The sequence below is a fragment of the Molothrus ater genome, chromosome 25, assembly GCF_012460135.2.
Source record: "Molothrus ater isolate BHLD 08-10-18 breed brown headed cowbird chromosome 25, BPBGC_Mater_1.1, whole genome shotgun sequence".
Taxonomy (NCBI): Eukaryota; Metazoa; Chordata; class Aves; order Passeriformes; family Icteridae; genus Molothrus; species Molothrus ater.
The window spans coordinates 2,195,001-2,220,883 of NC_050502.2; the positions used below are offsets into that span (position 1 = coordinate 2,195,001).

General features: G+C 56.0%; 1 protein-coding gene across 4 annotated transcripts in view; it reads left to right on the forward strand.

Annotated features, from left to right (window-relative positions):
- KCNC4 (potassium voltage-gated channel subfamily C member 4) overlaps positions 1 to 23,190 on the forward strand; it is a 25,741-nt gene extending 2,551 nt beyond the window's left edge. For 3 of the 4 annotated variants that reach the window (XM_036398396.2, XM_036398398.2, XM_054517285.1), the window contains exons 2-5: positions 1 to 248; positions 5,282 to 6,218; positions 7,907 to 8,092; positions 14,223 to 14,779. The exon at positions 1 to 248 is cut by the window's left edge and continues 499 nt beyond it. In XM_036398396.2, coding sequence (XP_036254289.1) covers positions 1 to 248; positions 5,282 to 6,218; positions 7,907 to 8,092; positions 14,223 to 14,350 — 1,499 coding nt within the window. In that variant the 3' untranslated portion in view covers positions 14,351 to 14,779. Of the gene's footprint in view, positions 249 to 5,281; positions 6,219 to 7,906; positions 8,093 to 14,222; positions 14,780 to 21,487 lie in introns of those variants that run through there. The other variant, XM_036398397.2, reaches the window with a different exon arrangement.
- The last annotated feature ends 2,693 nt before the right edge of the window (positions 23,191 to 25,883 follow it).

The window sequence follows — 25,883 nt, forward strand, 5'->3', positions numbered from 1 at the left end:
TGACCTACAGGCAGCACCGCGACGCCGAGGAGGCCCTGGACATCTTTGAGAGTCCCGAGCCTGGCGGAGGGGCTGCCGGAGAGGAGGCTGAAGAGGAAGGGGGTAGGGAGATGGCCCTGCAGCGCCTGGGCATGGATGACAGGCCTCCAGGGGCAGCAGGGGCGGCCGGAGGGGGTGGATGCTGCAGGAACTGGCAGCCCAAGATGTGGGCGCTCTTTGAGGATCCCTACTCGTCCAAGGCGGCAAGGGTAAGCTCCTGAAAGGTGCTGGTGGGGAGGTGGGATGGATGGGGCCGTGCTGGGGTTGTGTCTTCACCTCCCCATCCCCAAAGGCAAGGCTGGCTTTCCTGGTGGGTTACATGAGGCCCTCCCATTACTGTCCCCCTCCTGCTGTGGGGCACGTGAGCCACGTCCCATCCTACAGGACACCTCTTCCATTGTCTCCCAATCACCTCCCAACGCATCACATCTGGGCTGAAACTGGGGGCAAGCACAATCCCTGCCCCCTTTGCACCCTCAAGCGCTCCCTGGGCACCTCCTGGGCACTCAGAGATGAGGGATTGTCCTTGGCAGGGCTGACTCCTGGCAGAGTTTCAGGATGCTCTAGGATAGGATGTTTGGGTTCCTCCTGCTGGGCTGCACCATGCCAAAACCTGCATTGAACAGCCCAGGTGTGGAGTGGAGGTCAGGGCTGGGGGTCAGGTCCTGCACTCACAGGATCCTCATGGTTGTCCCCAAGCAGCTCATGCTCCTCACTTGTAGGGCCCACAACCCCAAAGGACACCTGTGCCCCTGTACCCCGCTGTCCCCACCAGGGCCACCCCCGTGGCTCACAGAGCCCATCAGGCACCGCTGACACCCCACACACCCCACCAGGGTCCCACAGCCCCCTCACCACACATGGCCCTGGCACCGTGTGTGTGCACATGGGAGCTCATCCACACACCAGAGACACCCCCGCCCTCCCTGGGCACCCAGGCTGTCCCTCCCCATGGGCATTGGCATGCCCAGGAGGTGTCCCCCCAAACCCCAGACCCTCCCTGGGCACCCAGGCTGTCCTTCCCCATGGGCACCAATGTGCCCAGGACAGGATGTGTCCCCCAAAACCCAGATCCCCCCCACCCTCCCTGGGCACACAGGCTGTCTCTCCATATGAGCACCAACGTGCCCAGGAGGTGTCCCCCAAAACCCAAACCCCAGACCCTCCCTGGGAATGCAGGCTGTCCCTCCATATGAGCACCAACGTGCCCAGGACATGTCCCCCAAACCCCAGAGTGTCTGCAGGCTCCCAGCCCGGTGCTCAGGCGCTGCTCTGCGCACGTTTCTCCTCTCCCAGCTCCTCGTAGATCATCCCCAAAGCTCTGCCCCGACCCCCCAATACCCACCCAGCCCCTGGCACGCCCAGCTTATAAATCTGCCACACACACCCAGGCAGGCAGTTGGGATGGAGATGAATTCTGGATGCATTTAGAGGTGTAAAAAAACTCCATCAATGGTAAGAAATTCTGCAGGCATTTCACACCCACGAGCAGCACGCAGGGCAGGGGTCAGTTTGGCAAGGAGGTGTTTTTGCAGCAAATGTTAGAGCAACACACACACATGCAGAGAATGCTTGGGCAGCAAGAGCTGAACCCATTTTAAAAGGGTACCCCCTCCTCTGCCCATCTCTGAGGGTTCTTCACCTTGGAGAGATGCTCTGAGTGGTGTAAAGCTCCAAATAAAAAATTAAACAAAATTAAAAATAAACCCAGGCACAATAATTCAACTTTTTTTCCCCCTGGTGTCATTTGGTTCTGCTTTTCCTGTGTGCTGAGCTGATCCTGGAAAGGCTTTAGCAGGAGGAATGTGCTGGAGGGAGCAGAGATGGTGGTGATTGAGGCCCAGCTGGGGCTGGAGCGGGACCAGTTTGCACTGGGATCTCCCTGCTTCCTTCTCACTGCTCTACATAAATGTTCAGCTCAGCAGTGCCATGGGAACGATCAACTTCCAGAGGGAACAGGAAAAAATACCAGTGTAGTTTTACCACAGCTTAGGAGAACTGCTCTGGCAAGAGGGGAAACTGAGGCACAGAGCAAGGCAACCAGCCCAAATTCCTGAGTGCACCCAGTTCCTGGCAGGAGCCACCATCCAGCACCAGAATGCTGCAGGATTCCTGTGGGTACAACATTCCTGGTGCTGCCCTGCCTTTGGTGGTGGGTGAGGTTCGCAGTGGTTGGGATTTCTTTGATACCCTATTTTGGGGTCTCCCCCTTTCTTGCCAGAGCCCCAGAGGTGCTGCTGGCTGCAGGGAACGTGCTGGAGCAGCTGGAGTTGCCAAACCTTGGGAAGCAGCAGTCCCAGGCTGTCCATGTAAACTCTCGCTCTCTGTGTGGCAGCCATGACTAAGAGTCTCCAGAGCTGAATTTCTCCGGTCGGTCGTTGCTCCTCCTCTCTATGGAGCAGCCCCTCGGGCCCTGACTCAGTTGGCTCCTCGTTATTTCCATCTTTCCCTCCCTCCAGCACTTCTCCTCCTGAGCTGGCAGCACTGTGAGCGTGTGGTTGGAAATCTCTGCCATGTTTCAGCCTCTTCTCCGTGCACCATCGATGGCCACGGGGTCCCTGGCTCCTCACTCAGGAAAGTTTGGTCCCTGGTGCAGCTGCTGTCCCAGCTGGAGCTTTACACTTCTCTTCCCCATGGGAGACCTCCCTGGCTGGGATTTTACCTCCATGTCCAAACTCTCCTTACATGCAGTTCCTCATTGTTTTTTCCCTTTGCAGCCCAACTTGGAGAGTCCTGACTTCACTTTCATGGGGACTTTCAGGCTGGTGACCCTCTGCAGGGTCATGGATTTTTTGGTGACACCTATGGCAAGCTGTTGAGTGCAGGTCAATATTGTGTAGAACATCAGCAGGTTCTGGAGGACTTGTTTGGTGTGTATTGGTAGTACTGGGTTTATACACAGAGTTTATTTTATTTTGAAGACAGTTTTGGAAAAGGACTTGAGTTTGGAGCAGAGACTGAGGCTGAGGTGAGACATCTTGGGTCAGACACAGAACTGGAGCAGCACTGGTCAATATTGTGTAGAACATCAGCAGGTTCTGGAGGACTTGTTTGGTGTGTATTGGGTTTATACATAGATTTGATTTTATTTTATTTTAAAGGCAGTTTTGGAAAAGGACTTGAGTTTGGAGCAGAGACTGAGGCTGAGGTGAGACATCTTGGGTCAGACACAGAACTGGAGCAGCACTCTGGGGGGACACGATGGTTGGCACTGGCTGTGAACCCATCTTCTATTTTTAAAGGCTGATTTTGCTCCTTGGGCTAAATCAGGTCTCACCTCACACCCAGCAGCAGGGCTGCTTCATTACTCAAGTGTTTGCATGGTCTCCCTCCCTTCCTGGGTGATTTTTTTTTTCTTTTCTACTTTGCTTTAAGACTAAATTTTTACTCTTCAGGTTTTCCCAAGATCCCCCATACAGGGAAGCTCAGGAACGTGACTCAGCCCTCAGCTGAAAAGCAGATTATTTTGGCTGTGCCACCACTGTGTAGAGACACTTGTCTGCTTAAGCTGGCCTTGCTTTAAGATCCCAATTTTGCTGGATTTGTTTGTTGGACACGACACGTCAGCCCTCAGAGCTGAATCCCCATGCACAATCCAGAGGGTCTGACTGAGGGGTGAGAGCATCTCACTGCATCACCGGGCAGGTGTCTCTCACTGGGGCAGGAGAACCATCTTCCAGAGGTTTCTCCATCATTTAACGCCAGATTTAAACTTCACACCAAACTCCTGCAGGGCTGGTGCTCTGCTCTCCCGTGTGGCTCTGCCCTTGGGGACAGCCCCAAGGACACTCCTGGCAGGCTCGGGGCTGCCGCAGGGCACCGCTGCTCTCGGGGGTCGGGTGTTCCTCCAGCGTGACTCAGGCTGTCTCTGCTGCTGATTCACTCCGGCCGAGGATCCGGGCTGTGCCTGGAGCAGCCTCACGGTGCTGCTCCGCCAGGAGCGGCCGCTTGGGTGGCTCTGACAGCAAAAGGTCACGTCCAGCAAAGGGGCTGCGGCAGGACCTGCTCTGGGGGAGCTGAAACCACCGTGCTTTTGTGCTGCAGGGAGGTAGAACAAGAGTTTTTCTGCTCTGAAGCTGTGTGGTGGTGTTCACAGGGACAAGGGAAGAGATGAGAATCTTGACTCCATGTTTCAGATTTATTATTTTATGATATATATTATATTAAGAGAAAATGATATATTATAACTATACTAAAGAAAGGATTTCATCAGAAGGCTTGCAAGGAATGAAAAAGAATGATGATAAAATCTTGTGACTGCTCACAGCCTCGACACAGGTGGCTGTTTTTGGTCATCAAGTAAAAACAATTTCACACGCTGGGTAAACAATTCTCCAGATCACATTCCAAAGCAGCAAAACATGGAGAAGCTGAAGCTTCCCAGCTTCTCAGGAGAAAAGATCCTGGCAAAAGGATTTTTCATAAAATATCATGGTGACAAAGCTGGGGTTTTCTTTTGGGGCGGGGGGTCGCTTTTGGAAACATGCTCCAGGTAATGGGCTCACTGGGAGGGAGGGAGGGAGCTGAGCAGGACTGATGGGAGCACAAGGGGGAACTTTGTGACACAGCCTGTGACTTCCAGTGTGTGCTGCTGGCCCCTCCTCACCCACATCTGAGGCGAGGAGAAGGGAGGAGGAGGAGGTGACACGGAGGGGACAATGATCTCCCTGCTTGGGCAGAGCAGGGAACATCTGGGTGTCACCAGGTCCAGGCAGCAGCAGGAGGCTGTGCCCTGCCTGCTCCTCCCCTGGTCCTGGATCTTCTGTGGGCACACCACCCACCAGTGACCCTCAGGGAGGGGGTGAATGATGTCTCTGACACTTGCAGACCCCAAAGCTCATGGCTGTGAACAGTGTGAACCTGGCATCTGGAGGGGGTTGTGTTCAAAGGGAAAGCCCTTTGAATCTGTCCTGTCAAAATTCCCTTTTCATATCTGTTCCCATTGGAAGATTGCTCCAGTCTCAGACTGTCCCAGTTCCCCCTCAGTCCCACCACTGCATAGCTGGGGAGCCCAGCACACCTTCTCCTGCACAGATCAGAGCACTTGGAGAAGGTCCTGGACTGATGGCTCCAGGCACTGAGGTTTGCTGTCAACCCATGGGAGAGGTCCAGGAATGCCTCCTCATTCTCCAGCCTTGGTCTTGGGGCAGTGGGTGGCAGCACCTGGAGTGTTTTGACCTCCTCCAGACAGGACAGGTTGCACCACATCAGCTCACAGCCCGTGTAACTTTGATTTTCACAGGTGGTTGCTTTCGCCTCGCTTTTCTTCATCCTGGTCTCCATCACAACCTTCTGCCTGGAGACACACGAGGCCTTCAACATCGACGTCAACGTGACGGAGACCCTGGTGGTGGGCAACACCACCACGGTGCTGCTGACCCACAAGGTGGAGACGGAGCCCATCCTCACCTACATCGAAGGGGTCTGCGTGCTGTGGTTCACCCTTGAGTTCCTGGTTCGCATCATCTGCTGCCCAGACAAGCTTCTCTTCATTAAAAACCTGCTCAACATCATTGACTTCGTGGCCATCTTGCCCTTCTACCTGGAGGTGGGTCTCAGTGGCCTGTCCTCCAAAGCCGCCCGGGACGTGCTGGGTTTCCTGCGGGTCGTTCGCTTCGTGCGCATCCTGCGGATCTTCAAGCTGACGCGGCACTTTGTGGGTCTGCGGGTGCTGGGCCACACTCTGCGGGCCAGCACCAACGAATTCCTGCTCCTCATCATCTTCCTCGCCTTGGGGGTCTTGATTTTCGCCACCATGATCTACTACGCCGAGCGGATCGGAGCCAAGACGTCCGACCCCACCGGCAGCGACCACACTCACTTTAAGAACATCCCCATCGGCTTCTGGTGGGCCGTGGTCACCATGACCACCCTGGGCTATGGTGACATGTACCCCAAGACCTGGTCGGGGATGGTGGTGGGCGCCCTGTGCGCGCTGGCCGGGGTGCTGACCATCGCCATGCCCGTGCCCGTCATCGTCAATAACTTTGGGATGTATTATTCCTTGGCCATGGCCAAGCAGAAGCTGCCAAAGAAGAAGAAAAAGCATATACCCCGTCCAGCCCCACTGGACTCCCCCACCTACGGCAAATCCGAGGAGAACTCGCCCCGGAACAGCACCCAGAGTGACACTTGCCCACTGGCAGTAGAGGAGGGGGTGACTGAGAGGAAACGGTCAGGTGAGACCCCAAAGGTGGGGCTGAGGGAGGGGGAGACCTCTGGGAGCTCTCAGGGCAGTTTGTTGGTCCCTGTGTCCCTGAGGATGGTGCAGGTGTGACCCCCGGCTCTGGGTGGGGCCTCTCAGGTGTGAGGGTGCTTGGGGAACAGGGCACTGCAGGTTGAATCCCCCATCCAGGCACGGGGGAAGGCCACCTGCTTTCCCAAAAGCCATATCCTTCCCTCCTGATGGCACAGATTAAGTCACTGTGGTGGCCTTCAAGGCATCCCTGCCTAACCCACCCCTCCCTCACAGTGACAGAGGTAAGGCCACTCACCTTACTCTCATGTTAGCCTGGTCATGCCCTTGGCACAGATTTTTCCTTTGCTTTCTCTCACCATAAATCAGGATAACCTTCACCAAAATTGATAAATCCATGGACATTCCCTGGGGCTTGACCCCACCTCCTCATTCATCTGCTGGTAGACAGAATCCCTGCGGTGCTGCTCCAAATCCTCAGCAAAACCAGTCCTGGACACTTCTCTTTTTTGGTCTCATGCACTGAGCTGAAGTTTGGGGGTTGGCCAGTCTTTCCTTAGGCTCAGCAGAAGGCACAGCCCCAGCTGTGGGCAGCTGTGGGGACCATCCCTTGGCTACCTTTGGAGATCTGTGCAAGCCCTGCCCCACTGTCAGTGCTGGCCATGGTGGCTGCTCTGCCCCCTTTGTCTTGGTGTGCTGCCAGTGGCACCTCTGAGGTGATGGAACAGGAGGCACCATGGTGGAGTTGTGTTCTGCACCAACACTGAGGTGTTTAACAGTGCTGGGGCTTCCCCTGCTGAGGAAACAGGGAGCTCTGGGTGCCCCAAACAGCTCTTTCCCTTTATAAATCTCCTTTTCCCACATGCCTGTGAATCCCATCTGCCCCAGGAGCCCTGGCAGCACGGAGCAGTCAGAGCCAGGAGCCCAGGCCAGGCCCTCACGTGGCAGAGCATCCTCTCAGCCAAGGAACCAGGGAGCCAGGGGACATAAATTAGCACTTCCCACCACCCCGAGCAGCCCGTTCCTCAGCAGTGTGAATTTTGGAGAGCTAATTCCCTCCAATTAGGGTGGGTGGATCTCACAAAACCTGGGGTGTTTCATCCCCAGCAGGTTTTATAACCCTCAGCAGGACTGGAGCTGCTTGGAATCATATCTGTGTTTGTCCTGTGTGACAGTGTTCAAAGGGGTCCCAGGATGAGGGAAAAGACGAGGATCTGACTCCATGTTTCAGAAGGCTTGATTTATTATTTTATGATATATATTATATTAAAACTATACTAAAAGAATAGAAGAAAGGATTTCATCAGAAGGCTGGCTAAGAATAGAAAAAGAAGGAATGATAACAAAGGCTTGTGTCTCGGACAGAGAGTCTGAGCCAGCTGACTGTGATTGGCCATTAATTAGAAACAACCCCATGAGACCAATCCCAGATGCACCTGTTGCATTCCACAGCAGCAGATAACCATTGTTTGCATTTTGTTCCTGAGGCCTCTCAGCTTCTCAGGAGGAAAACTCCTAAGGAAAGGATTTTTCATAAAAGATGTCTGCGACAGGGGAGGGTCTTCTCTTCAGTGGTCCCCAAATGACGATCATGAGGCAGATGAGGGAAAATTCAGACAGACTCACAGTTTGCCAGCTGCTGATGGGTCTGTGGCACCTCCCTCCCTGCAGACTCCAAGCAGAACGGGGAGGCCAACGTGGTGCTGTCGGACGAGGAGCAGCCGCTGTCCCCGGCGGACGAGGAGCAGCGGCCGATGCGGCGCTCCAGCACCCGGGACAAGAACAAGAAATCCTCCACGTGCTTCCTGCTGGCCACGGGGGACTTCTCCTGTGCAGCAGATGGAGGCATCCAGAAAGGTAAAACGGCTGGAGGTGTGAGCAGGACACGTGGAGGTTGAGTGTAGGTTTGTTGGGCTGACCCAAGACTGGTTCATCTCCATCCACCTGCCTGGCTGTCCTCTGCTCCCCAAACCCACATCTTCCTGCCCCTCCATCTGCTTCACCTCCATCCAACACATCTCTCCATGCTGGCTCCACATTTTGTGTTCTCCTCCCCAGTGTTCTCCCCCTCAGTCACCTCCGTCTCGGGTCTGTGACTCCCACTTGGGGTCTGTGACCTCCATTTGGGGTCTGTGACTCCCATTTGAGGTCTGTGACCCCTGTTTGAGATCTGTGACTCCCAGTTGGGATCTGTGACCTTCATTTGGGGTCTGTGACCCCTGTTTGAGGTCTGTGACTCTCATTTGGGGTCTGTGACTCTCATTTGGGGTCTGTGACTCTCATTTGAGGTTTGTGACTCCCATTTGGGATCTGTGACCTCCATTTGGGCTCTGTGACCCTGGTTTTGGGTCTGCGACTCCCATTTGGGGTCTGTGACTCCTGTCTGGGATCTGTGACTCCCATTTGGGGTCTGTGATTCCCCTTTGGGGTCAGTGACCCCGTGCTGGCTGCACTGCCCTCCCTGGGGGCGCAGTGCTCCAACCTCTGCCTCTCCAGCTCTTCTCCTTGGGTTTCAACCCCTCATTTCTGGATGGTGTGAGTGGGACATCTCTCCTGGGGACATGGTGAGGTTGTGCCTGAAGGTGACCAAAAGGTTTTCAGTAGGATAAAAAAGCAAAAAACCCAGAGTCTTTTCCCCTGCTCTCCCCTGTGGTGGCTTTTGGTGGGTTCGAGCGTGGGGAGCTGAGATGTGTCAGTGCTGCCTTGCCAGCAGCTCTGGGCTGCCAGAAAGGCTCCTCTGGGCTTGGAACAGGAGCTGTGCTAAGTGTTGAGGTTTTCCATGGGAAACTGAGGGGGAGATGAGTCAGGAAAACACAAAACTCTTCTTCCCATGACAAAACAAAATCTTCTTCAACCTGGTCTCAGAGTTCTCTGCTCCTTTGCCCATCCCTCAGCACTCCAGACCCAGAAAGGGTAAATCCAGCCCCAAAACCCAGCTGCACCCTGGATTGCTGGGATAACTCCTAGGGCACAGCTCAGTTTTCCAGTTGTGCAGGGTTTTGTGTGTCCAGGGTGGTGTGGGATGCTGTAGCTGCAGAGCTGACCTACTTCTACCTCCCTGGAACCAAGTGCTGCCCGTTGCTCACAGGGAGCTGGGACCAGGCAGGAGCAGGGATGCTGTGCTGCATCTCTGACCTGCTCCCCAGGACCTCTTGGTGCTTTGGAGAGCCTCAAGGGTTTGTTACTTTTGATAGGACACAGGGAGGTGTTTGGGTGCAATCACATTTATCAGTAGTAGGAGCAAGTTGGTTGTTTCCTCCTGGGAAATCAAAGATTCCCGTTGGCATTGCTGCTCAGCCTCAGAAAGAGGACAAAGAGGAGCAGCTCTGCTCATCCTTGGGGTGCCATCAAATATCTGCTTGAAATGCCTGATGTTTTTTCCCTGGAAGTGCCTTTTCCTGTGAGGTTGGTCCTGTTAATGTGGAGAGGGGAGAGAGGTTTAGTCCCACTCCAGACTGGGAGGGGGAATGCTGAGCTGGAGGGATGGAGGAGACAGACGAAAGCCAGAGCTGATTTTCCTCCTCAGCAAATGCTGAAGCCCGGCTTCAGCTGAGGCATTTGAATCTGGTCCCACTGAAGCCAGGAGAAGTGGAGCAGCTCTGAGAGTTGAGGATCCAGAGCTGCTTTCACTCACTCCCAAATCCCAGGAGATTTCTATCCTTGTGTGGTGGCACAGCAGCTCTTTGAAAGGGCACTGTGGTGATGCTTCTTGGGGTGTTCTGGGGTCTCCCCTGCAAATTTCAGAGTGCTTTTACACTTCAAAACAGAAGCTGTGCACAGGTCACTCATCCCCATGTTGCTGGAATGATGCTGCACCTGGAGAAGGCTGAATCTGGTGTCCAGAGGTGCTTGAGACCTTTTGGGAAGGGGAACCTCGGTGCCCATGTCCTGCTTGGGTGTGGGACAGATGGTGGGAGGCCGTCCTGGGAGGTCAGGGCTGGCCTTGGGTGACCAGAGGTGTCCAGAGATGACCAGAGATGGCCAGAGGTGTCCAGAGGTGACCAGAGATGGTCAGAGGTGACCAGAGATGGCCAGAGGTGACCAGGGGGTGAAGCAGCCTCCAGCCAAAATCCGTTGGGAGCCGCAGAGGCGCCTCTTGCCTTGGTCCTGATTTATCTCCTGCTGAGGCTGTTTGTTCTGGTACTGGGATGTTGGCAGCTCTGCAAATTGAGATGAGCTTGGTTCTGAGCCCGACTCTCTGATGGCCATCTGTCAGATCCTGGGACAGGTACTGGTGTCTGTGCAAGCTGTGGAAATCAGGGGAGGGAGCTGCTTTGGGAATGAGCTGCAGATCTCAGCATCCATCGTGGTTTAACCCCAACTCTGGGTTGGTCTTGTTGGGGCAGCTCAGAGAGGAGCTGCTCCTGCCCTTGGACCTGAGCCTGGAGCAGATTGAGCTGTGGATTCCTGTGGGGAATGTGTTTCTTGCTCCTGTGGCTGCCTGCAGTGGTGTTGCTCTGCTCCTGGCTGCCAGGGATGGCTTCAGAGCCTTTATCTCCCCTCAGCACTGGGGTCCTGCTCAGCCCTTCCCAAAAACGTGTCCTGCTGGCTCAGACACCCTGCCATGGGGCTGCCTTGGCATGAGAGCCCTGTCCTCTGCTTGGATGGAGGGACATGGAGGCAGGGAGAGTCCAGCCAGTGAGACTGGTGAGGGTGGAACCATGGAATCACCTGGGCTGGAAAAGAGCTCTACGAGTCCAACCTTCCCCCAGCACCTGGCCACTAACCCATGGCCCCAAGTGCAACATCTGTGTGTGTCTTAAAACACCCCAGCTCCTTTATCAGCACATTAACACGGCACAGCAGCAAATTTTTGCTCTGTAGAGCATGGTGCAGCTGATTTTCACTGTTGGTGTCAGTGCAGGGCTGTGAGTCTCACATGGCCTGAGCATGTGGGATGGGATCAAGCTGGGAACTCTCATGGGGGCATCCCCTGGAGTTGCCTGGCTGGGGGGGACTGAGGACCAGCCAATATTTGCACAGGGACACGACCCCACAGGAGCTGTGTCCCAGGCCTCTATCCCCAACCCCACAGGAGCTGTGTCCCAGGCCTCTATCCCCAACCCCACAGGAAATGAGTGCCAGCCCTCTGTCTGTCCCCAGCCCCACAGGATCTGTGTGCCAGGCCTCTGTGTGTCCCCAACCCCACAGGATCTGTGTGCCAGGCCTCTGTCTGTCCCCAGCCCCACAGGATCTGTGTGCCAGCCCTCTGTGTGTCCCCAACCCCACAGGATCTGTGTGCCAGGCCTCTGTGTGTCCCCAACCCCACAGGAGCTGTGTGCCAGCCCTCTGTGTGTCCCCAGCCCCACAGGATCTGTGTGCCAGGCCTCTGTCCCAGCCCCACAGGATCTGTGTGCCAGGCCTCTGTCTGTCCCAACCCCACAGGATCTGTGTGCCAGGCCTCTGTCTGTCCCAACCCCACAGGATCTGTGTGCCAGGCCTCTGTCTGTCCCCAGCCCCACAGGATCTGTGTGCCAGGCCTCTGTCTGTCCCCAACCCCACAGGAGCTGAGTGCCAGTCCCCTGTCCCAGCCCCACAGGATCTGTGTGCCAGGCCTCTGTCCCCAGCAGCAGCACCTCCCTGGGCTTTGCTGCCTCCCTGCTCTACCCCATCCCTCTGGCACAGCTCCCAGCCTGTGCCTGTGTGAGCACTCAGAGCCTGCAGGGAGCCCTGGGGTCACCCAGCACTCTTTTATTGGCAGCAAACCCGTTCCTAAAGTTCCTAGAACAATTCCAGGGACTCTGGGTAGCCCCAGGGTGAGGTTCTGGGGCACCAGCTCTGTTTATCAGCTGTGGCAATCAGCAGAGCACAACCCCCTTGTCCACTTGTGGCTTTATCTGGCCCTGGGTGTGGTGGGAGACCACGACAGCCTTGAGGGACTGAGTCTTGAGCTCCTTCCCAGGTGCTCCTGCCAGTGTGGCTTGGGATAAATTGATGGGGAGAATGAAGTGTTGGGCTTGGGGCGGGTTTGCCCCTGGTGCTCCATTGCTGAGGGTCCCTGGGGAAATCAAACATCTTTATGAAGTTCTGCCCCATAATGTGATGGTTGAAACATATTCAGAGTGAGCAGTGGGATTTTGACCCTGTTTCTGTGCCTGTTTGCACCTTTTCTGTTCAGAGTTTGGAGTGAGAGACAAAGCCCACCCCATAAACCCCATAAACCCCATCAGCAGGGCCCTGCCTTGCTGGCAGCTCCCAGCAAACCCTGACCCCATAACACCTCCTGATGGGGCTGTTTGGGTCCTGGAGTTACCCCAAGCTTTCAGGGAATGCTTGGATTTCAGCACAGCTGCTTCCCACACTCAGGGAAACACATGAGCTCCTCCAAGAGCCTCAGCACACCCAGGAAAAGAGCAAGGAGAAGGAAAAACGAGTTTTTGGGAGTGTTGTGGGGAGCAGGGTGGTCTTTGCACCAGCTGCTGTGGGTGGGAAACTCCCAGCTCCCCCCAGCTCAGGGCTGTGCTCGTTCCCTCCTCTCTCTCTGGGTGGATCCGTGCCAAGAATAAATAAGGAAATTGCTCTTCTGCTCAGGCCTGCTGCTGCTCCTGCTTCCACTGCAGGGAGGGAAAGCTTTGCTGGAGTCAGCAACAGGTTTAGGCAGGTGCCTCTGCCCTCTGGACCTGCCTCTGCTGAAGAGCTGGAGCAGCTGAGTGTCCTCAGGGGGCTGAGGGGTGGGGAGGGGTTGGAGAATCCCTGCTGGCATTGGGAAAAACCCAAAAAAGGGGACAAGCCCCAGATTTGCAGAGGTAGTGAGTGCTCTGGAGCCTTTCCCCGGTGATGCTCCTGTCTCAGCACCCCCTTGGGAGTGTCTGAGGGTGATGCTGGGACTGCTCTGCTGTGGGTCTTGGATCCCTGATCCAAGCCCAAACCAGCAGAGCCCAAAGATGTGCCACGAACTCCTGGGCTGGGACACAGGGAGGGATTCCAAGCCTGGCACTGCTGAAGGAGCCATCCATCACCTTGTTTTTCTGCTGTCAGGAGCTGCCTCCCTCTGCTCCCCCCACACAAAGGCTCCTTCCCTGGTCCTCCTTGCTTTCCCTGGATCTCGCTGGTGCCTTGGGAAGGCTCAGGCTTGGCTGGGTTTGCTCAGCCAGGTGCTCCCAGGGAAGGTCCAGGCACAGGGACATTGGGCTCATCACAGCTGGGAGCATCATTAATTTTCCATGGTTTGGCAGCAGATCCAGGGAACAGACTCATCCTTAGCAGTGGTGCTTTGTGGATCTAAAAATCCAATTTTCAGTGCAAAGACTTTGTGTCTTCCCAGCAAGAAAAGTGGCTTTTGACCTGCGAGAACATTTCCTTGTTCAATAAAAGCTGGAGAAATTCCTGGCTTTTTGGGGGAGTGTGAAGTGTCCCCATGCTTAAAGAAACAGAAATATTTGCTCTTTAATGCATTTTTATGGAAAAGAATGAGCATGTCTACCTGCTCCTTTGCACACAGAAAGGTGTCAGCAGCAGCCTGCTGCTACAGGGGTGTAAAAACCAGAGCTGGGGGAATCACTCCTTCCAAATCCCATATTTGTTTGAGTTCTGCTGCTTTTCCCCGTCTGCTTCAGCCCACAAAATCCCCAGACTCATTCCTCATTCAGAGCAATTTGGGAAACAAAAACCCAACACCCTCCAAGAGCAATTTGGTCTCTCATTGATGACTCCGAGCCCTGGATTTGGCCGTGAAGGGCGTGGGAAGCTCTGCAGGAGCTGCTTGTCCCCAAAAATCCCTTCCTGAATTTTTTTAAGGGGGTTTGCTCAGGGTTGTGGGGCTCAGCCTGGTGCTGCCAGCTTTGTTCAGGAGGCTGCTGGGCTCTAACCTGTCTGTTTTCTTCCCCGAGGCTGTGGAAAGTCATGGAGCCTGAGCATTGCTTGTCCCCAAAAATCCCTTCCTGAATTTTTTTCAGGGAGTTTGCTCGGGGTTGTGGGGCTCAGCCTGGTGCTGCCAGCTTTGTTCAGGAGGCTGCTGGGCTCTAACCTGTCTGTTTTCTTCCCCGAGGCTGTGGAAAGTCGCGGAGCCTGAGCAGCATAGACGGAGGAGCGGCGCGCCGGGCTCCGCTGGCCTCCCGCTGCAGCTCCCCCTGCTCCCTGCAGCACCCCTGCTCCCCCGTGCCCTCCATCCTCTAAAGGACCTCGGGGGTCCCTCTGCTCCCCACCACGCCGAGCAGCCCCAGCTGGGACATCTCCATCCCCCACGAGCTGGTTCTGACCCCCTCCAGTTCCTCCATCACGTCTCCACTGAGCTTGTCTGGTGCCCATGTGGATGGACGGTCCAGGAGGAGGTGTTGGGGTGGTTTTCCCCCTCTTTGAAACCTTATTCATCCTGAATAAACCCTGCAATTCCCTCTGGTGTCGAGCCCTCCCTCCCGTGGGCCGTTTGTGTTGGGCTAAAGGGTGGTGGAAACACAAGGAGGACAAGTTGACTCATGAAATTATATCTCATTGTGCTGGGAATGGCTGAATTCATATATTTTAGGTTTTATTTTGTTTGGTTTTTTTAAAAGCAGCCTCAAGTTTCTGGAGGCAACAGATGAATAAACCTCTATTCCCTGCCCAGCAGTGGTTCCCCTCTTGTTTTGTGCCTTTTTCTGCCTAAATCCTACATTCTTTCTCCTTCCAACCTCAGGATGGGCCTGAGGGCCTTGGAAACCAGCCTTGAGATCCCCTGGAGGCTGGAGGGCCCTGGGAGAGGGGTCAGGGAGCACACAGAGGCTGGGATATTAGGTATGGACACTCCCATGAGGAGCTGGGAAGTGGTGGCAAGAGGAATAAAGGTCCCTGGCAAAGCTGCTGCTGGTGTGGATTTGAGAGAGAGATTTGAGGCAAAATGATGCCTAAATAGATAAGGGATGAATCCTTGTTTGGGATGGACATGAGGTGGTGAATCCAGAGCATTCCCATGGGAATGAGAGCTGGGTTTGAGCCAGGCTCTCCCCATCCCTGTGAGGATGGGGCAGGAGAGTCAAACTCCCTGTGGCACTGCTGGTTTTTGCTCACCTGTATCGGTTTTTGGGATGAGTTTGGATTATCTCAGGTGTCTTCCTGAACTAGAACAAACCCTTCACTCCCTGATCTCTGGCTCATTTCAGTTCTGTCCAGCTCAGCCTCCCTGGAGGGGTTTGGTGGCTGCAAGGGGCTGGTTTGGGGTATCCAGCACTGCTCTTGAGCCCCCCTCGGTGCTCTCTTGGCCTCTTCCCTCACTCTGAGCAAGTCAGGGCTGGAGCCCGGGGTCTTTTCTGGGGAGGAGAGCTTAGATTTGGATGTGCTTGAAGAGCAAAGAGCCCCAGGAGCTTTTCTGGGGTCAGACCCTTCCCCTCCATCATGGCCAAACTGGATCTGGTGCTCAGGGAATGGTGAGGTTGGACTTGATGATCTTGGAGCTCTTTTCCAACTTTAAGGATTCTGTGATTCCATGGTCCCTGCACCTGAAAGAAGCTGGGATGGATTTTGGCAGATCCCACAACCAGGACCCTCCTGCTCCACACCAGGTTTCCCGTGCCTCAGTTTCCCTTGGTGTGGAGGAGGAGATCCCAGGAGGAGCAGCCAGCACATATCCAAGCCTCTTTGAGTTTATCCTTCCTTCCTTCCTTCCTTCCTTCCTTCCTTCCTTCCTTCCTTCCTTCCTTCCTTCCTTCCTTCCTTCCTTCCTTCCTTCCTTCCTTCCTTCCTTCCTTCCTTCCTTCCTTCCTTCCTTCCTTCCTTCCTTCCTTCCTTCCTTCCTTCCTTCCTTCCTTCCTTCCTTCCTTCCTTCCTTCCTCCCTCTTTTTCCTTTCCCTTCCTCTTCCTTTTTTTCTTCCCTCTCTCCCTGTCCCAGCTGTGCAGGAGCCAAAGGGAAGCAGAAAAGAGAAGAATTTGGTGCCTGGGGATGGATGACAGGAGCTGGTGCTGGAGGCAGAATTGTTGTGGATTTGGGGAGGAATTGGGATGAGCTGCATCCATCCTGTGCTCAGGATGTGCCATCCTGGGCTCTGGTGCTGATCCATCCCTCACCAGCAGCACCTGGGTGTGTGTTGGGTGCAGCTGCATTCCTTGGGTTCCTGCAGCAGATGGAGGTTAACAGGGCAGGTTCATGAACCCCCCAAAATTCCATGAACTGGGCAAAGGGCTGGGAACAGCAGCACCATGCAGGTGCTTCCCTGGCTCATTCTTCCCTCTGGAAGCAGGAGGAGCTGGAATGTCCCCAGCCCCTATCAGAGGCAAGGCCACCCTCCATGGCTTCAGTGATGTTTGGGTCAGAAATGATTTATCCAAGGTCCTGAGCTGACTTTGGGGATGAGCCAGGTATGAAACCCTGGTTTTGCAGAAGAATCAGATCAAGGTGCTCAGCCTTTAGAGTTTGAGTCTCTTGGAGGTAGAGGATTAAACCCAGAGCAGCCCCAGATCCCAGCAGATCCCACCCTCAGCTCCAAGGCCAGAGTGGTTTCTTGGGGTGGAAAACCTTTGGTGGACCCCCCAAAATCTCATCCCCACCAGAGCCAGGAGGGTTGGGCAGGAACTGCCACGGAGCTGGCAGGATGCAATTTTTAGCTGGGGCGTTATGCAACCCTGGAGAAGGGATGACTAATGTGCAAAAAGCTCCTCTAAAACAGCCCAGCCCCGAAAGGGAGATGGAGGGATTTCAGTGGGAGGCACCAAACTGCTGAAAAAGCCACCGCATCTTGTCCCTCTTCCTCCCCGCCTTCTCCTGAGCAGGATTTGGGGGATGCAGAGGGAGAAAACAGCTTGTTGTTATTTTTAGGTGGGGTCTGGGTTGGTTCTGGGGGCGACTTAGCACAGGTTAATCCCTGGGTAAGATTAGGAGAGGAGCTGTAGTGGATCAGAGCAGACCTGTAAATATCTCTGGAGGCCAGGTTTTTATCTCAAACAGTGGCCAAAATTGGCAGCCTGGAGAAGAGGACAAGAATAGAGCAGGAATATACGATACTTCCCCTGAATATCCTCGCAGGACTTATCTGTGTTTAGGGATCTGCTGGGAGCTCACGTTCCAGCCCAGGCTAAAGGCACCAAGAGAAAACCAAATTGTTGGATTTATTCCCAAAAAACTGCATAAATCCACAGGAGTTCAGCTGCCCCTGCCCGAGCCCGAAAATGGATTTAAAAAAAAATAACATCAAGGGGTGTGCAGTGATTGTGGGGCATGACAGCATGGAAATGGGATGGGATGGGATGGGATGGGATGGGATGGGATGGGATGGGATGGGATGGGATGGGATGGGATGGGATGGGATGGGTGTGCTGGGTCTCGTTCCTGGCAGGGAGATGGGATTGAGCAGGAATGCAGGGATGAGCATTGGGTGTGTTATAGGAATGTGTCCCTCACCTGTGGAGCAGGGGATGTGTCCTGGTGGATGTGCAAAAGTAATCACAGAGTCAGGGAATTGTTTGGGTAGGAAGGGACCTTAAATTCCATCCCATTCCAGCTCCTGCCATGGCAGGGACACCTTCCACCATCCCAGGCTGCTCCAAGCCCCATCCAGCCTGGCCTTGGGCACTGCCAGGGATCCAGGGGCAGCCCCAGCTGCTCTGGGCACCCTGTCCTAAGGCTTCCCCACCCTCCCAGGGACAGTGGGGTGCTCAGCAGTGTGGGACCCCACAGATCTCCAGTGCCCCGTGTCCCTCTCCCCACCATGGGGACACGTGTGGTGCTCAGCAGTGGGGATGGGACCAGAGATGATGGAGCCATGGAATGGTTGGCTTGGAAGGGCCACGGGCAGGGACAGCTTCCTCTAGACCAGGCTGCTCCAAGCTCTGCCCAGCCTGGCCTGGAACACTCCAGAGGGGCTGGGTGACACCAGGCTGCCCTGGTGGGTTCCTCACATTCCTCTGCCCACTTTGGGACATGGATCAGCACTTTGGGGCAAAGATCGAGTCCCTGTGACCACCCACCCGTGTGCAAGGAGCCAAACCAGAGCAGCCTTTAGCTCAGGGAGATTTGGGAGCAGCTCCCTGCCCCAGCCTCAGCTCCTTCCTTCTCTTTTCCCCCTGGAAGTCTCACAGTCCAGCACTGCGTGGAGGCTGCACCATGATCCCAGCTTGCTTGCAAAGTATTAATTTTTATTGTTGCAACAACTGTTCTGTTTCTTGGGAGATGCCTGAGAGAGCTGAGGAAATAGAAAGGCCTGTCAGGCAGGCGGGCAGGAGGTGAAGATGTCAGGAGAGTAATTGCTCTACCCAGAAGGAGCCTGTTCCTGGCTTCCCCAGCTCTGCCAGGAAAAATCCTCACTGCTTATTTGATGACAATAAAGAAAAACAGAAAATAAATAGCAACCCCATGGCTTGCCCGTGCTGAGGAGGAACAGGGAGAGCAGAGGCAGATGCAAAATAGGATGCAGAGGAGCTTATAAATAGGAGCCTCCCAGCTCCCAGTCTGTTACTTCCTTACCTCCACCCGGGCAACTGAGCCCAGCATTTTACCCATGGAAAAGGTAAATGGGGGCTCAGAAAGGATCTGTGAGCTCCTAGGAAGAGGGTGACACTTCCTCCTCTGTGGGACAGGCAGGGCCAGGGGACCTGCTCACATTCCAGGCTAAAGGCACCAAGAGAAAGCCAAGTTGTTGGATTTATTCCCAAAAAACTGCATAAATCCACAGGAGTTCAGCTGCCCCTGCCCAAGCCCGAAAATGTCTTTAAAAAATAACATCAAGGGGTGTGCAGTGATTGTGGGGGCATGGCAGCATGGAAATGGGGGATGGGATGGGATGGGATGGGATGGGATGGGATGGGATGGGATGGGATGGGATGGGATGGGATGGGATGGGATGGGATGGGGTGGGATGGGGTGGGATGGGATGGGATGGGATGGGATGGGATGGGGTGGGGTGGGATGGGATGGGATGGGATGGGATGGGATGGGATGGGATGGGATGGGATGGGATGGGTGTGCTGGGATGGGATGGGGTGGGGTGGGATGGGATGGGATGGGGTGGGGTGGGATGGGATGGGATGGGTGTGCTGGGTCTCGTTCCTGTCAGGGAGATGGGATTGAGCAGGAATGCAGGGATGAGCATTGGGTGTGTTATAGGAATGTGTCCCTCACCTGTGGAGCAGGGGATGTGTCCTGGTGGATGTGCAAAAGTAATCACAGAGTCAGGGAATTGTTTGGGTAGGAAGGGACCTTAAATTCCATCCCATTCCAGCTCCTGCCATGGCAGGGACACCTTCCACCATCCCAGGCTGCTCCAAGCCCCATCCAGCCTGGCCTTGGGCACTGCCAGGGATCCAGGGGCAGCCCCAGCTGCTCTGGGCACCTGTGCCAGGGCCTGCCCACCCTGCCAGGGAACAATTCTTGCCCACTATCCCATCCATCCCTGCCTTCTGGCAGTGGGCAGCCATTCCCTTCTCCAAAGTCCCTCTCCAGCTCTCCTGGATCCCCTTTAGGCCCTGGCAGGGACTCTGAGCTCTCTCTGGAGCCTTCTCCTCTCCAGGTGAGCACCCCCAGCTCTCCCAGCCTGGCTCTAGATCAGAGGGGCTCCAAATGCTCCTGATGCTGGAGCCAGGGCTGGGCCAGCTCTGCAGGTGGGGTCTCACCTGAGCAGGGCAGAATCCCCCCCTGCCCTCCTGCCCAGGCTGGGGGATCACCTGGGGGTCCAGCACACGTGGCTGGGGAATGCTGAGCTGCTCCAACACCCCCAAATCCTCCTCCTCAGGGCTGCTGTGCCAGAGCAGAGCAGAGTGGGGCCAACCCAAACATTGTGCTGGCACAGCTGGCACAGCTGGCACAGCTGGCAGCCCCCCCAGCAGCACTTCAGGCTGTTTGAGGAGATGCTCCCAGTGAGAGGGCAGGACTGGGTGAACTCCCCATGAGGGGAAATTTGGGGGGGATGGCTCTGAGAGCAGCACAGCAAACCTGGGGGTATTTGGAGCTGAGCTGTGCCAGGCTGTGCCAAGCAGCCTGCCTGGCTCAGGGCAGCACTCTGTGGAGGGTGGTGGCAGATCTGCAGCCAAAAATAGGCTTGAGGAAAGGGTAGCACATCACTGAGGGGCTGTGAGGGTGAGAGCAGAACAGAGCTGGCACCCAGAAGCCAAGACAGGAGGGCTGTTTGCTCATGGTGCCTTTGTCTGGGGGACAAAAAGAAAATAAAATAAAAAATCTGGGCTGTTGTTATTTATTTTTAGTCGTGCTAATTTTTTTCCTAGGCTGGGAAGCTGCTTTCCAAGGCAGGTCCCTGGAGGCTGTGGGCAGCAGGTCTCGAGCTCACACACAAAATGGCTTTGAACAGGGAGGAGGAGATGGGAGTTAAAAGCCAAGTCGTGCCCCTGGTAAATCAATCGACCTGATGGGGAATGTTTCTAGCAGGACACAAACCCTGCCAAGAGCTTTTAGCTGCTTGCAGGAGTGACTGAAGCAAGAGCTGGGGTCTTTTTCAGCAGCTGCTGCCTGTGTGGGCACTGCTGGTCCCCAAATTGCTGCAGGGGGATTGTTGTTGGGTCCCCAAACTGTTTTGGCTTTGGAGGTGGGGAGCTCTCCTGCCAGCTCAGGGAGGAAAACTCCTTCAATCCCTGGGAGTTTTATGGGATGTGAGGTTTGAAAAGCCTCCAGGCCTGGGCATTGCTCACGCAGTGCTGCTCCATGGAGAAGGAAACCTTTATTTTATGGGAAAGGGGGAGTTTTTGGAGCTGTGTTGGGTCAAACTCACGAGCAGGAGCTGGGGGTGAGGTTTAAAGCAAAATTCCATGGCTTATCAGGTGGATCAGGAGCTGTCTCCCTGCCTGACAGCCCCTTGCCTGGAAACTGGGCCCTGGCACATGGGGAGAGGCGGGGGGGTGACTCAGAGCTCCAATCAATGATAATTAATTCAATGATAACAAATGAGAGGGAGAGAGGGAGAAGAAAAAAACACGGAGAGATTAATGCACCAGGCTTGGCTTTGGGACATCTGGTTTGGGGTTGGCTTGGGAAGTTTTGGGCAAGAGCAGCTTTCTGGGAGGAGAGGATTGAGAGGGATGTGGTGAGGGTGATGCTTTTCCCCTGCTTTTCATTTGTACCCTCAAAATCACCCTGATTCCATGCATGCTTTCTCATGGAGAATCATTTCCCAAGTCTCCATCTCTGCCACCATCCTGAGGCTTTTTGAAACCATTTTTCCCTGACTTGCAGATGCAACAGCAGCATTTTATCCCTCTGAAAAAGCCACCTTTACTTTGTGGTTACTCTGGGGTCCCCTGGAAGCTCAGTGTCCCTCTCCCTCTCCTATTCCTCCCCCTACACAGCTCATGGAAGCAAATCTCTAATTCTGTGTTTAATGTTTATGTCTTTAATTGCAGATTCCTGCCAGGACACCCTCGCTTCCAGTTACCCCCAGGGTGAGGTGGTCACCTTCTCCTGAGCCCCAGCTGGCTGCAGGCAGTGCCCTGGCCAGGGATGCCTTCCCCAGGGGATCCCTCCCCAAGGTGGGAGGAGGCTCTCCCTGGGGCCAGGGGATGCTCTTCCTAAGGCTGAAGGATGCATTCCTCCAGGGATGCTCTCCCCAAAGCCCAGGGATGCTCTCCCCAAGGCTGGGACATGCATTCCTCCAGGGATGCTCTTCCCAAGGGAGATGCTCTCCCCAGGGCTGAGGAATGTCCTCCCCAAGGCCCAGGGATGCTCTCCCCAAGGCTGGGACATGCATTCCCCCAGGGATGCTCTCCTCAAAGCCCAGGGATGCTCTCCCTCAGGCTGGGACATGCATTCCCCCAGGGATGCTTTCCCCAAGGCTGGGACATGCATTCCCCCAGGGATGCTCTCCCTCAGGCTGGGACATGCATTCCCCCAGGGATGCTCTCCCCAAGGCCTAGGGATGCTCTCCCCAAGGCTGGGACATGCATTCCCCCAGGGATGCTTTCCCCAAAGCTGGGACATGCATTCCCCCAGGGATGCTCTCCCCAAGGCTGGGACATGCATTCCCCCAGGGATGCTCTCCCCAAGGCTGGGACATGCATTCCCCCAGGGCTGCCCTTCCCAAGGAGCTTTCTCTCCCCAAAGCTCCATCCCCTGGGGGGTGTTGGCAGCTGGGTCCCCCCAAGAGGTGCCACAGAGCAGCAGGGCTGGGGGGAGGTTGGGGACAGCCCCATTCCCCTTCCTGGTGCCAGCCCTGCCACGGCCACGCTGCCCCTGCACCCCCTGGGCTGCCCCCTCCCCTGCCCACGCTTCTGGCTGCACCTCACCCTGCACATCTGGAGATCCAGCTGCTCACCAGGGCATCTCTGCACCGTGCCCTGACCCCTCCGGCATCACACGGACACTGGGACCTCCTCCAGGCACTCCAGGGGGACAAAAGCTCCGCTCTGGGTGCCCCTCCAGGGTGACAAAGGCTCCACTGAGGGTGCCACCCCAGGTGCCACAGGCTCCACTCTGGGTGCCACTCCAGGGTGCCAAAAACTCCGCTCTGGGTGCCACCTCAGGGTGCCAAAAGCTCTGCTCTGGGTGCCACCTCAGGGTGCCAAGGGCTCTACTCTGGGTGCCACTCCAGGGTGACAAAGGCTCCACTGAGGGTGCCACTCCAGGGTGCCACAGGCTCTGCTCTGGGTGCCACTCCAGGGTGCCACAGGCTCCTCTGCAGGTGCCACTCCAGGGTGCCAAAAGCTCCGTTCTGGATGCCACTCCAGGGTGACAAAGGCTCCACTGAGGGTGACACTCCAGGGTGTTAAAGGCTCTGCTCTGGGTGCCATTCCAGGGTGCCACAGGTTCCATCCTGGGTGCCACTCCAGGGTGCCACAGGCTCTGCTCTGGGTGCCACCATGGCCCCCTCCCACAGGTGCTGGTCCCAGGGGCACAGGGGGCCCAGAGGAGGGGTTGGGGTGCAGGGATGGGGATGGAAGCAATAGGAGAGCGAGGTGTGGGGATCCCTGGAGGGGTCAGGGTCCTTCCAACGCTGTTCCATATCTCTGTGACCAAGGCAATACTACTCCTGTCCGTCTGTCCTGTGCGCATGCCTGTCCAACGTGTAGAGTTCCAATAAAGTCATCCATGAGCTGAGTCAGCTCCCCTACCCCTCCTGCCTCCTTGCCTCTGGCTCTCCATGGAGAATGAGACCTTATTTTGTGGGAAAGGAGGAGTTTTTGGAGCTGTGTTGGGTCTGCGGGGTTGAACTCATGAGCAGGAGCTGGGGGTGAGGTTTAAAGCAAAATTCCGCTGCCCTCTGTGTGCCCAGGGAGTCCTGTGCCAGCCCTGGCTGTCCCTGGAGGTAGGAATGGGGATTTTGGCCACGGAATTGCCTGGATGATGCCTGGATAACCTCGAGGGAGGGGACAGCCCTGGCACTGTCACTGAGCAGGACCCACCATCAACAGCCAGGGCCTGGGGCTGGCCCTGGGCACCCTGGCACTGCAGTGGGAAGGAGGCACAGGAGCCCTCAGGGAGCTCCAGTGCAGCTGCACAGAGCTGGGGGTGACACTGGAGACCCTCAGCTTCCCCAGCACCACCTGGCCCTGGCTGGGATTCTTCCTCCCTGCTCTGCTCTCGTGAGATCCCATCTGGAATGCTGCATCCAGCTCTGGTGCCCCCATCAGTAAAAGGATGTGGAACTGTTGGAGCAGGTCCAGGAGAGGCCATGAGCTTGATAAAGGGACTGGAGCAGCTCCCCTGTGGACACAGGGTGGGATGGCTGGGGCTGTTCAGCCTGGAGAAGAGAAGGTTGTGTGGAGACCTCAGAGCCCCGTCCAGGACCTGAAGGGTCTACAGGGAAGATAGAGGATGACTGTTCATCAGGAACTGGAGTGAGAGGACAAGGGGCAATGACTTAAGGCCAAAAATGGGAAATTTAAGTTTGATTTTGGGAAGGAATTGTTCCTTGTGAGGGTGGGCAGGCCCTGGCCCAGGGTGCCCAGAGCAGCTGGGGCTGCCCCTGGATCCCTGAGAGTGTCCAAGGCCAGGCTGGACAGGGCTTGGAGCAACCTGGGCTAGTGAAGGTGTCCCTGCCATGGCAGGGCTGGCACTGGATGGGCTTTGAGGCCCCTTCCCACCCAAACCAGTCTGGGATCCTGGGACTCCATGTTGTGGCTGAGCTCCTTGTTTTCCCACACAGCTTGGAGAGGAGCCCACGCTGCAAAGCCCAGGGCAGAATCATCCCCGTGACCTCCTCATGACCTCCTCATGACATCCCTGTGACATCCCCATGACCTCCTCATGACATCCCTGTGACATTCCTGTGACATCCCTGTGACCTCCCTGTGACCTCCCTGTGACATCCCGGTGACATCCCGGTGACATCCCTGTGACATACCCATGACCTCCCCATGACATCCCTGTGACATCCCTGTGATCTCCCTGTGACCTCCCTGTGACATCCCTGTGATCTCCCCGTGACCTCCCCGTGACCTCCCTGTGACAGTCCTGTGACATTCTTGTGACATCCCTGTGACCTCCCCATGACATCCCTGTGACATCCCTGTGACATGCCTGTGACATCCCCATGGCATCCCTGTGACATCCCCATGACCTCCCCATGACATTCCTGTGACATTCCTGTGACATTCTTGTGACATCCCTGTGACCTCCCTGTGACCTCCCTGTGACATCCCGGTGACATCCCGGTGACATCCCTGTGACATACCCATGACCTCCCCATGACATCCCTGTGACATCCCTGTGATCTCCCTGTGACCTCCCTGTGACATCCCTGTGACCTCCCCATGACATCCCTGTGACATCCCTGTGACACCCCAGTGACCTCCCTGTGACCTCCCTGTGACACCCCTGTGATCTCCCCATGATATCCCTGTGACCTCCCTGTGACACCCCTGTGATCTCCCCATGACCTCCCCGTGACCTCCCTGTGACATCCCTGTGACCTCCCTGTGACATCCCTGGCTGGGGGAAGGCCCTGCAGAGCTGCCCCCAGCTCTGGCCAGCAGGGAGGAGACACCAGCACTGCTGGGGCCACCTTTGGTGTCAGAGGGAGCACCAGGATGGTCCCGCTGAGCTGCATGGGCCACCCTGACCTCATCCCTGACTCCAGGGCTCATCTTTCACACCCTTTTGGGGCTGTGCCCTCCCAGAGCCCTTGGAGAACTGCAAGGACCTGGCACAACCCTGGATGCTCCAAATCGCTGCTGCCATCAGCTGAGGGGTGCAGCTGACACCTCCTCTGGAGATCTGAGACCTCCTCTGGAGATCTGAGGCCTCTTTTGGGGCTCCACATTTGACAACAACACAAGGTCCTTTATTTGGGAGTGGTGGTGTGGGAAGAGCCTGGGATGGGTAAAACCAGTGAGGGAACTGAAGAGGAGCCCAGAGGCTGGGAAGAAAACATTCCCAAATGTGAGTGATCAGTGGCAGGGGGCCAAAGAGCAATTACAGAGAGAGGAGAGAGCCTTTCCAGAGGAGGCTTCGCTTCCTGCTGGCCTGCAGAGCCCTGGGGAGAGCCCTGTGGTGCTGCCCGTGTGCCAGGGATGGATCACAGGGACCCTGCTGGGTGCCAGGGCTGGCTGAGAGGGGGCCTTGGTCAGGGTGTGCTGAGCCCTGCATGCCCCAGGTCCTGTCAGGGGTGTTGGTCAGTGTAGGGGTGTCGGGGGGTAGGAGTGGGGATGGATGGAGAGGAGAGATCTCTGCAGCCAGGGCTTGGAACTTGGGGTTATTGCAAAGGGCCTGGGTGCAGGGCCCTGCTGGGAGCTGCAGCCACAGCTGGAGCAGGACTGAGAGAAGAGAGGGGGAGAGAGGATGAGAGAGGGAGAGAGCAAAAGG